We start from the raw sequence: 12,056 nt of genomic DNA, 5'->3' as shown, positions 1-12,056 counted from the left end.
ACTTAAAGTGTACGAGTGTACAAAACAGTGATTGGTGGATCAGTCATATTTACTCATGTACTGGAATCCGTTCTTTCCCTGTAAAGTTAGATAGAGGAACACCAGTTAATGGGTGTTTGTATGCAAACTGGACTGAGCAAGTAAGAAGCGGTTATTGGTGGATTGATTAGTGACCTGTCAAAACAGCATTGAAAGCCCTGAAATGGTAAATAATTTACAAAATACTTTTCAATGGTTTCAGTTGTGTTTTTGGATTTTAATTCTTTGGTTATTTGAAGACAGCTGTGTCTGTACAAACAAAGTATTCTCAGAACATATTGTGTGTGAGATAGTCGTCTGCGTTGGATTATTGTTATTCTTTTTCTTCTGCATTATATATTTTTATGCTAAGATGATTAATTTTTATATAAGCCCAAGCAATGGAAATATTCCGAAATTTTCTAGAGAGTGTCTCATTTCTACAAATATTCACTGTAATAAATCTATAAAGTAATGAATCTATGCTGCGAGCTGCGAGACTCAAATTTAACTAAAGAAGAAGAAATCGGAACAAGAGAATAAACTGTCACTCACGTCAATCTTTGCTTTAAGCCGGCAACGCTCCCTCGGTGTTTGCTGTATATTTATCTTTATCTTTATTTTTTTAACATGTATTCTTTCTGTGAGCTCCTGTTGATATGTGTGCTGAAATATAAGCAAGATAAAATACAGATTAAATAATTTTAGCTGCTATTAAGACGACACTGCAGACATTAAAGCTGCGCATGCGTGGTAGATACGAAGAAACTAATGGCTGTAGGGACATATTTTTACGTCAGTTTGTATCTTTGATAGCCGAGCAGAGCGAGCAGAGCTGTGATTTGTTGTAATAACACCGCAAGCTGTTTTTTTTCCAGCAACGCGAGATTATGATGAGCTGAAGGGGCCTAGCTGGAAATGTATTTACGTTGTGTGTCGGACTCAGTGGATGCGGTTATTTGTCCCCTGACGGTGTCGGTTAGCGGACTGATGCAGTAAAACCATTTGTTGAACAACCACCACGAATGCTCGGCTATGTGTTGTTGTTGGTTTGACGCGGGGAGGGTGAGTGTTGTCCGCTGCTTTTTGGTCTTATTTTGAGTTTATTCAGTTTAACCAGTCCACTGTTTGCTCTGCACCACTGTAATGTTTTGTCAGCAGCTGGGCCACTGCACAGACAGCAGTCTTTCTATCACGTTTGCTGTCGTTAGCTACACAAACTACTCGTTAAAATGCAACTAAAACCACACTGGACCAGTTGTAGTATTAAACTCAGTGAGCCTGGACCAACGCTGCTGTGAATTAGCTTAACGTTACATCCAGATAAATGATTTATAGTGCTGAAATGCGTTTACATTAGCTTTCACTGTGGAAGATTCAACTAAAAATACAAGTAGAGATGTTTTGTGAACCAAGCAAGACAATAAAACAAGACAATAGTGTGCATATTCCTTCTAAGTTACTCCACCAAACAACTAGGATTGATGTTAGCTTGCTCATACTGATGAATAAATATGAATGCTATTATATTTTGCTGTAAATATATAATATTGGTAAAATGGTGATAAATTCCATGCTTATAACTAACTTACGGGTCTAATTTTCATCTTTATCTCTATGATCTCTGTCACAGGGTAGCATAATAGTAGTATATATAAATTTCCCTTGCTAATTAACAGCTGTCAGGTGGGTTTTCCTCTAAAATTTTTTTGATTATGCTGTTTAAAAATGGATAATATTCCACTTTTTGCTTCCCCATCATTGTAAAATTCAGAGTCCATCTCAGTATATGAGCTCATATTGGGCCAAAATTTGCTGCTGTGGTGAAGTATTTGTCCAACTACCACGCCTACAGAAATACTGTAATTGTTTTAACATGCTTAAGAAAGAAAGAAAAGGGTCATTAGCTGCAGTGTCACATAATGTGTTATCGGCCCTGCAGGCTTTGTTTACATCCACACCTACACAGACCTGCCTCACATGTCATAATTTCTAACTTTCCGATTGTTTACTATCATGACATTTTAGCTTAAGTGATTAAATATTTCTGCATGCGTATTAAGAATATGTAAACACATGGTTCAGCCGGCCTAATTGGTTATACACTTGATGACGCGAGTAGGTTTGATGATGCAAAATCATTTGTCTTAACCTGAGATTTGTGGAAATCCCAGAAGAAAATTTAGTCTAGTGTCAGCATCTGCGCAATTAAGATCAAACATCCAGGTGAAGCTATAATAATAACAATTTTTTGATTCCTTCCCTTAAGAGCCTTTAGCCAGCTGAAAGGGAAATCACCAGCGCTGAAAGGAAATGATTTGTTTCCTTGGGTTTTCGTTTACTAAATGCCCACAAACGGCAATTAAATGCATATGCTTCTGTCAAACATGGTAACACAGACTCATTGCTATTACTGTCCTGCGTAATCAACCCCCAAAGGACTATTCTGAGAAAGGAAAAACTCTGAATCAAGACACCATTTGACTGGAGGGACACTTTTCTTTTCTACAGCATCACCCTGTTGAGTTGAGTGTTCTGATTCTCATCCCAAGCTGTTAATTTTAATGTTGAGTCAGAAAAAACTGTAACACTGAAACCCTACAAAACTGTGTTTGTTTGTTTGATTAAGTTCCACCATCAGATGTAGGTGAGATTGGGGAATGAATGAAACCTGCCTCCTTGGTACGAAATTGTACTTGTGTGTCCTGCACATTGTAATGGTTGGAAAGGAAGGCAGTCCAGAAATGGAAATGGAGGAATACCATAGATTTGTTTGCTTGAGGTAATGTAGAAATAGTGTCTCCATCATTTACTGCGTCCACAGTGCTGACAGGATTTTAAACCTGAAAATGTCCCAGATAGTAGCAGGGCTGAACAGATAAATCAATTTCAAATGGAAATTGCGATTTTGAACAGTGCAATTAGCAAATTGCAAAAGCTGCAATTAAGAATATACATTATGCAGCATGTCTGACTCAGAGTTTAAACTGTTATCGGTGTTTTTACAGATTCTCATGAGCCTCTTTGTGACCGTCACGCTGATGGTGTCTCATCTATTATGCACTGAGTGACGAACTAAAGATTGACATTAAACTATATCCCAAATCAAATCACAAAAATCACACTTTTATATTCTCCTGAAACTGATCTGTTTGCTTATCATTATACATGTATGTAGTACTTCATATTGCTGCATAATTAACATCAGTTTCTGTCGTGTGTCCTTCACCTTCACAGCTGGAAGGAGGCAAGTCTCTGACACCATGAGTCCTGCAGCTCTGCCTGTAGTCTTCTGCTGTTGTCACAGGAAAATCTGGTTGCATTCAGCACACATCACTTTGCCACCCGATTGTTATCTGCCCCCTGACGATGCTCCGGACAGACAGGCAGAATGAATAGATACACCACCATCAGACAGCTCGGGGACGGCACCTACGGCTCCGTCATCCTCGGCCGCAGTCTGGAGTCAGGAGAGCTAGTTGCTATAAAGAAGTGAGTATCCAGGAGTTCAGTGTTTTCCTGCAATCTGAAATGGATATTTTTTCCATCTCAAATATGTTACTCTAAATAAGTGTACGGTGACAACCCATAGAGGAGTAGCTGTTAGTCACCAGGAGCGTTATTTTTCAGAATGAAAAGAAAGTTCTACTCCTGGGAAGAATGCATGAACCTTCGTGAAGTTAAGGTAAGCTCACATTTTTACAGTTTCTATCATTTTAAAGGCTTGGCAAAATTATGAAAACATCAACCCAAAACCAGCTTCAGACGAATGTCCTTTATTTATCCTTATCACGACTTATTTTAAATCTGATGTGAGAATAGTAGTGACATTCACAGTATATTTCTAAACTTGTTAAAACTTACTTTAGTGAGCAGTTGTTTGCATCACTTGTAAATGTCCTCAGTATTTACTCAAGATGAAATTGTGTCTTTCCACACAAAGTCAGTATGTGTCGGATGTACACAGTTTAGATTTGTAGCACCCATTGGTGATGTCAAGAAAGGCATTTTTCAGTACAACCAGGTGTCACAAATGGAAATAATAAAGAGATAATGTTAAATGTTATACAGACTTTCCTGAGACTTTGCTTTAGTTTGGGTTGATGTTTTTCATTTATTTGTGTTAAAAGTTTTTGCTAAATGATTTGTGGGCAGCGCAGTGATGATGTACTTTTTAATCCAGTTGTCAAATAATTGAAAAACGTTATTTTTTGTTGTTTCTTTTCACACCAGTTCAGTATGTTACTGTCTAAATTTTCCTCACAGCTCAAAGTCACACACCAGCTCTAAGAGCAGAAGGTGATTGTTGTGTGCTGTTGGTTTTGAGCTCTGGTTCCCACCCCTGGCCTTTACATTCCCCGTTTCTCGAGCTTGACTTTATCGCAGCAAAACACGTGTAGAACACGCTGGTCCTTAGAGTCCCGCTAAGTAGATTATAATTCCAGCATGCCACCATATAATCCCAAAGTCCCATTATGGCTTTTTTTCCCCCCCTCCCTTACTAAAAATTAGCATGGTTAAACCTGTACCATCCCAGTGCATGGGAACAGTGTATATTTTCCATCCTGCTTTCTATTTACTCTGTATTTATTTTCCCTTTTATAATTGTAAGCTTAAATCCCACCTTGGCAGCATTTACCCCCCAAACTACATTGTGTTTTGACACTACCCATGTTTTAATAGAAGGTTTTTTACTAGTTGTAGGGTGTGCTTTTGAATGTGCTGCAGTGACCTGTGTGAATTGTTCAGCATGTTTACATCTGTTACTTATTTCTAACCTTTATTTAGTATTTATTATCTGACATAATCTGTTTCTTTTTTCTGTCAGTCCTTAAAGAAACTCAACCACGCAAATGTGATCAAACTTAAGGAGGTAATTCGAGAAAATGATCACTTGTACTTTATATTTGAGTACATGAAGGAAAATTTATATCAGCTGATGAAAGACAGGTGCGTGTGGTTGTTACTTTTTGCAATATTAATTCCACATTTGCAAGTATGTTTATTTAATGTGCGCAGTAACTGATTGAGTTTTGATGCGTTTCGTGCTGCAGGACCCGGCTGTTCCCTGAATCTGCCGTAAGAAATATTATGTTTCAGATACTACAAGGGCTCGCATTCATTCATAAACATGGTATGTCTGTTTGCAACTCTAGGGTGTTAAATTAATATAGCTGACACAAATGACATTTTGCTCACACTCTGTGTCTCTGGTAGGGTTCTTTCACAGGGACATGAAACCAGAGAATCTTCTGTGCATGGGTCCAGAGTTGGTGAAAATAGCCGACTTTGGACTCGCCCGTGAGATCAGATCTCGACCGCCGTACACAGACTATGTCTCGACTAGATGGTGAGTTGTAGTTATAATTGGAATACACATGTACTTGGTCGAGATGGAACAGTGTTTAAGCCCTTGTAAAACGTCTTTTGCAACCAGGTACAGAGCTCCAGAAGTGCTCCTCAGATCCACATCCTACAGCTCGCCCATAGACCAGTGGGCGGTTGGCTGCATCATGGCAGAGCTGTATACCCTCAGGCCTCTTTTCCCAGGCTCCAGCGAAGTAGACACCATATTCAAGATTTGCCAAGTGTTGGGTACACCAAAGAAGGTAATGTTTTTTTACATTCAAAAATTACTCAAAAAACAGTTAAAATGACTTCTAAATGTCCAACGTAACCTGAAACATCCTAAATTACTCAAAAATTGCGAAATTAATTTGAAATGTCCTAAACAACTTAAAAATTGTCAAAATAACTCAAAAATGTTCATTGTGACCAAAATGTATCCAAAATGGCCCAATATGGTTCCCAAATAACTTGTAACACGTCCTAAATTACTCAGAAATTGTCAAAATGACACAAAAATGTGGGAAAAAAATTACCAAAAAGATCTAAAAGGAGTTAACATTTGGCCCTAGAAAGCTTGAAACGCGCCTAAAATGACTCAAAAATTGTTCAAAGTAACTTGAAACGTGTCCAGAAGACTAAAAACAAGTATCAAAGTGAAGAAAAATGAATGATATTACTCAACATTAGACCAAAAACTGCTCAGTTTTCTATACGCTCAGTGAAACTTGGGCCAGGTTTCTGCGTTTCCTTTCAGTGGGACTAAACTTTCAAAATGATTCACGTAAATATCAGATTTAACGTGAAGTACAGCAGGTCAAAACTCAGTTCACGGGTAAACACAAAAACAATAAATATGGAGTCAAAAGGGATTGAAATAGAAGCTGTCCATCATGGAGAGGTCTGAATATCCATTCAGATATAAGGAGGCCCATTTGCTGACCGTCTCTTCTGGACAACATTCATGGTGCTGCAGTGACTTGACTGCTTTAAGAAGGACTTAAATAGTTGTGTAACAAATGAAAACAGAGCTGGAGAGAGGTCTGACCTCCAGCTCCTTTGTCTCCTACGTACAGCTGGACAATCAGGGCATGAAGTGGGTATGATTGTTGGTTTTGGAAAATTACAAAAGTAGTCGGGACACAGCCTCTCCCAGCTTCAACGTGGGGAAACGAGTGGATTGTGAAGCTGTTTGATGTTCTGAAGGAGCGCAGCACTGACGAGATGCAGCATATGCACACAGCAGAGTTACAAAGAACGCTTTCTTTGTCTTTTGCTGTTCTACACTGTCTGGACAAGATGTGTTTAGGCAGTTTTTGGTTTATTCAGCCGACAGAAGACAGGCGCTTTGTGTAAACCAGTGCGTCTGTCTACACCGGCTGTGTGGCTCAGCTGCACTTCATGCATGGAACAGATTGCAGAAACCTTTCTTCATCTCCAAGTCTGTCTTTGCTCATGAGTGCAGCTACAATATATGATTGCACACAGATCTGTTGGGCAAAACAGACTAAATATTTTAACAGTATGAATTTAAAAAAAAAAAATCATTGTTATTAACAGGACAGTTAAAATTGCAAACATGAACAGTATTAAGATACATGCACGACTACTGTGCTATTTTTCTGACTATTGTACTACCACCATTCATTTCCGTGTTACATCTGACCTTGTGATTAATGTGGTGTGTTTTTCTTTTCCGCGAGAATGATTGGCCGGAGGGATACCAGCTGGCGAGTGCAATGAATTTCCGTTGGCCTCAGTGTGTTCCCAGTAATCTGAAGACACTGATCCCAAATGCAAGCCCTGAAGCCATCCATCTGATGACAGACCTGCTTCAGTGGGATCCTAAGAAGAGACCAGCTTCTGCCCAGGTAGAGTCTCACAGACTCCAATTCACAGTCCTTACATCTCAGCATACAGAAATCTGACTTCATCGGTACAAATCTCTTCATCGTTTCAGGCTCTCAGATACTCGTACTTTCATGTGGGTCAGGCTTTGGGCACTCCTCAGCAGATCCTGGAGCAGGGCAGACCACAACCAGGCCTTGTGCCGCTACAGGCTCCTCTACAGTCACAACAGACGTTGCAGCAGCAGCAGCCTCTCCTGCTGAAGCCGGTGCCCCCCTCCCAGCCTCCGCCACCCAACCAGCACTGCTCCCCCTCCAGGCCTCTCCAGCAGATCCAGCCCTCCCCTGCATCAGCAGCTGCCCAGGCGGCAGCTTACCAACGGCACACAGAGCTGGTGCGAGAGCAGCAGCCGCCAAAGCACATCCTGAAGCAGGAACAGACTGAAGGAACGCCACAGAGCCATCTTCCTTACATCGTTGACAAGAGTCTCCAGAGCAAGGTGAGGCTCTACATGGCTTAGAAGCATTTTGAGTCTTTGTCTGATGGTTTTAGCGGTTATTGCAAACGTGTTTTTAAGTTACAATCTTTAATTTTACAACAGACAGTTGAAATGTTTGGACAATATACCAGAAAAACGTCTCTCTTCAAGCATGTCCTCACATTTGTGGTTGACCGTTGTTGCAGCAAACGAGACAGGAATCAGAAAATGCAAACCTACTGAGCTATCAGTTGAAGCCTAAAGGAGCTGGACGGCGGCGCTGGGGACATGGCACCGGACACCTCAAGGGTGAAGACTGGGATGACTACGAAGAAGCCGATTTAACATCTATTAGTATTCTTGGAAAAAGCAACTTCTCCACAGAGAAGTCGAGGCAGGGGGAGGACGCACTGAGCAGGTCAGGGACATCTTCACTTTAATAGAGTACAAACTAAATATGCAAAGCCAGCACTGCAGTAGTGATCTAATTTGTATAATTTACAAGCTATTCAAATCACTTTGCTTTCCTGTTCCACAGATATGGAAATGTTCTAGATTTCAGTCACCCCAATGGAAAGGAGGACGCACCTTTAAACCTGAACAAGACTGCAGCTTATCAGGAGCCATCAAGAACTGCCTCTGCTAAACAGCATTACCTGAGGCAGTCAAGATATTTACCTGGTAACAGACTGTATATTTTAAGACTTTATCGAAGAGGTCTATCTTTAAAACAAAGTGTCACTGTCTTCATTGTGTGGCTGATTTTATTTCTGTTTTTGCTGTTCCTTACTTCCATCCGTTTTATTTTAAGAGATTTCAAGTTGAATGGAATAATCTTTTACTGTCACCTTCAGGCATTAGTACGAAGAAGAACGTGGCCATAAATGCCAGTAAAGACTTTACAGGAAGCCATCTCTGGGGCAGCACTAACATACCATTTGGAGGTACTCTGCCAAGCAGAGGAGCACACGGTAACTTCACTGTGATCTCTGCAGCCTCTTGTTGTTTTTGCTGTTAGTCTGGTTCACATTACTGATTACTTTTCCTTTCAATTATCAGGTACAAACACAATCCCAGGTGGATACATGCCATCGTTTTACAAAAAAGACAGCGGTTCTGCTGGTCACAGAGGGCATCAGGGTCCTTCTATGGAAACAGCATCAAGTGAGCACTGATTTAGGGCTTTCTTTAATATCCACTTACAGGGGGTCCTCGGTTTACGACGTCCTCGACCTACGATGTTTCTTTGTTATGTCAAACGAGTTGGTGAGCAGAGCGGACAAATGCTTCGTCACGCGGCGCAATTAGAGGGCTTTGTTTACGTTCTCTGGTTGTACGCCGCCTTGGATTGTGCTACATTCGCTAACTTTTTGCCCTTCATTATGACTCCCAAGAACCAAGAGGAGGCTGTGGCAGCAAATGTTACTGTGGCCAGGCCGGTCAGAGAAAAAACTGAAAATTCTCAGTCCAAAAGATCAAATCAAACAACACAAGAGTTTTAACAATCAAAGCAGTAGTGCTGTAATCCACATACTTTTAGTAGGACTCTGAAGTGTCTGTGCGGAGCGTTAATAGAGCAGTATTCCTTTTTTCAGACTCTTGTGATGGCAAAGAAATGGTAAAAGCTGTAGCTTTCAAACTAGTTAAACTCACGCTGATTTGTGAGTCGTAGCAAACTTAACTTCTTTACTGCGGCTCTTGATAGACATTCCAAACAGACTGAAAACTGCAACAAGAACAGAATAAAATAACGTAAATACGTATAAATAAATCCTTTTACCTTAATCAGTAAGTCCATAATTGAAATGACTTACGACATTGCCTGTGTGGTGTTTACAAAGTAGAGAGCCGTGCATCCTGAAACGCATGTACTTGTATATAGTTAAAATCAAAATAGCGGACAGGATGTGACAACTGTCAGACAACTTCAAAATAAAGGCTTTTTCTAAATAAAAGTACATCGATGATTCTGTTTTAAGGGCAACACGCCATAGAAGTGAAATTAGATTTAATGAAACGCTTGGAACAGAAACACGAACATCGGCATTATTAGATACAATTGTAAAAACAGTGAACCATATTCTTTTATCTTCTTGTGAAATGATTCATAAATGCATGAAAGTCTTTGGTATTCATGTCTTTTATGAAGAACTGATCAATATCGTGCACGTAATGGCTTTGTTTACGTTTTCTCCGGAGTTACGGCAAAAATGGACTTATTTCTATCTGTAAGAAGGGAGCTGCAACGTAAGGACCCCCTGTATTTGTAACACTACTGATAGGAGCTTTTATGTAAGCCTAACCTATTATTTATTGCTGTTTTAGATTATGCAACGTGGCGGTCTGGCCGGAGCCAAATGAACACCTCGGCCAACATGCCATCGGCCAACAAGAGCACCCCTGGTCTGCTGCCGCGCCCGCCGCTACAGACCATCCACGGCCGAACAGATTGGTCTGCCAAATACGGACACCGCTAGTGGCCTCAATGGAGCTCTGATCTGTGCCCTAAGAACTCTGTCCACTCCAAAGAGTAGGCCTAGCTGTTTTATAATCACAATCTGTACATAAATCTTACACAGCAATAAATTTTGTTCCATTATGTGTATTATGGATGTTGTGAGTTGTAAAATATTTAAGCATATGGGTAAATGCAACTGGCCAAAATGTGAGCCCAGACTTGGTCCTCAGTGTTTTCTTTTGTATTTCTGTAATATAACTACTGTCCTGCAGAGGTCGCACCCTCGGTTTTGTATCGGCTCTGTCACTGAATGTCGTTCACAAACATGTATTACATATTATGCATATAATAACTTTATGAAATCTTCACTGTGACTAATTACTTTGCCTCTGTACAGTTCAGTATTTTTTTTGTTTACATTTCTCCTGTTTTGTTTGATGACTGCTTTGCCAATCAGCTAACTGGTATTGTTGTATTATATGTTTTCAATGAAATTCAAGGCAGAATTTTTTTTAAATTTCACTGAAGTTGGCACAGTGGAAGTGGTTACCACAATGTACAGGTTTCAGTTTCAGCAGTAAAAAGATCCAAGTTGGTACATTCAACCTCCTCTTGGCCAAATTCAGTGTTATGGATGAATTGCAGACTATCAAGAACAATTAAACTTGACTGATTGTACTTATGTTCTAAGTTTAATTGTTCATTAATCTTGTTAGTTGATCAGTTGTCTTCCGGCTTTTTAAGAATTACCTATCAATCTGTCTGTGTAGATTCTTAGTCAGGTCGTGGTATTTTTTTAGACCTTCAGAAGAAGACAACTTGACCTCTCTTTTTGTTTCTCGATGGCTTTAAACTCATTAAGACACTACTTCATTTCAAACTAAGGGGATGGGACGTACCGGATATGTATTATTACCCCCTAATCACATAGCTAATGGCAAATTAAAGACTCACCAGTGTGAATAGCTGTGAAACTGCCAGGTGTGGGACAACCAGATCATCATAAACTCAGTCACCTATAACAAAGCAAAACGCCTCACCGCCACCTTTGCAGCTCTGGTTGGAAATACTTCACATCCAAAATTCCACTGATTAAAGTTCCAGGAAGTGAAACTATGGTGCCATTTGATGTCATCTCTCTGTTTACATATATAATGACATCGGATGCGGTGGAGCGTCAGAAAACGACTGCAGGACAGCTGTTTAAACAACAGAACAAGCTTCATCTCCAGTCAGATGTTTGCCCTGCTGCCTGACTATCACCTACATTTCAGCTACGATGAGGGTTTCTAACGACAGAAGCACGACTGCACCGTGGATTCTTCAGTATCACCCATTGTGGCCCATCTCTACATGGATGAAGAAATGGAAAGCAGAGCCCTGGCCTCTTTCAACGGAACAATTCCCAGCTACTGGTTCAGATATGTGGGCGACACATGAGTCACAATTAAACCCAAGAAGAAGAAGAAGCAACACTAACAGAAAAGATCAGCTCAGTGGACAGCAACATCAAATTTATAAGTGAGGAAGTCTGGGGAAACAAACTGTCATTTTTGTATTGTGCTGTGCATTGAGGAAGATGGAAGTCTCAACTATGAAGTTATTATTATGCTGGAAACAAACACAGAAGGAACATAAACTGGAGGTTATCAGAACCTTACAGAATGTCCCTAGATGACAGACGGGAAAGAAAATGAACATGCACATATGAAGAAATCACCTAATCCATCATGTTCAATATGACGTCGGTCCACCCTTTGCAGCCATAACAGATTCAACTCTTCTGGGAAGGCTGTCCACAAGGTTTAGGAGTGTGTTTTTTGACCATTCTCCCAGAAGCACATTTGTGAGGTCACACACTGATGTTGGACCAGAAGGCCTGGCTCTCAGTCTCCGCTCTAATTCATC

General features: G+C 40.3%; 1 protein-coding gene across 1 annotated transcript; it reads left to right on the top strand.

Moving 5' to 3' along the window:
- Positions 1-857: 857 nt before the first annotated feature.
- Positions 858-10,826, top strand: cilk1 (ciliogenesis associated kinase 1). Its single transcript, XM_022205319.2, has 14 exons — positions 858-1,083; positions 3,256-3,510; positions 3,649-3,703; positions 4,847-4,968; positions 5,073-5,152; positions 5,236-5,368; positions 5,456-5,627; positions 7,068-7,235; positions 7,325-7,711; positions 7,897-8,108; positions 8,229-8,371; positions 8,545-8,661; positions 8,750-8,854; positions 10,016-10,826. Exons 2-14 carry the CDS (start codon positions 3,410-3,412, stop codon positions 10,165-10,167), a joined length of 1,947 nt encoding a protein of 648 aa, XP_022061011.1. The 5' UTR covers positions 858-1,083; positions 3,256-3,409; the 3' UTR covers positions 10,168-10,826.
- Positions 10,827-12,056: the final 1,230 nt, after the last annotated feature.

The sequence above is a fragment of the Acanthochromis polyacanthus genome, chromosome 15 (assembly GCF_021347895.1).
Source record: "Acanthochromis polyacanthus isolate Apoly-LR-REF ecotype Palm Island chromosome 15, KAUST_Apoly_ChrSc, whole genome shotgun sequence".
In the NCBI taxonomy this organism is placed as follows: Eukaryota; Metazoa; Chordata; class Actinopteri; family Pomacentridae; genus Acanthochromis; species Acanthochromis polyacanthus.
The sequence above is the reverse complement of the archived record's forward strand: the minus strand, read 5'-3'. Positions and strand labels throughout refer to the sequence as shown.

Excerpts from the sequence above, each read along its gene's own strand:
- cilk1 (XM_022205319.2), top strand. The coding sequence starts at position 3,410 with ATGAATAGATACACCACCATCAGACAGCTCGGGGACGGCACCTACGGC. Across the intron at positions 3,511-3,648 it reads GAGCTAGTTGCTATAAAGAA|AATGAAAAGAAAGTTCTACT; the intron begins GTGAGTATCCAG and ends GTTATTTTTCAG. Across the intron at positions 5,153-5,235 it reads CGCATTCATTCATAAACATG|GGTTCTTTCACAGGGACATG; the intron begins GTATGTCTGTTT and ends TGTCTCTGGTAG.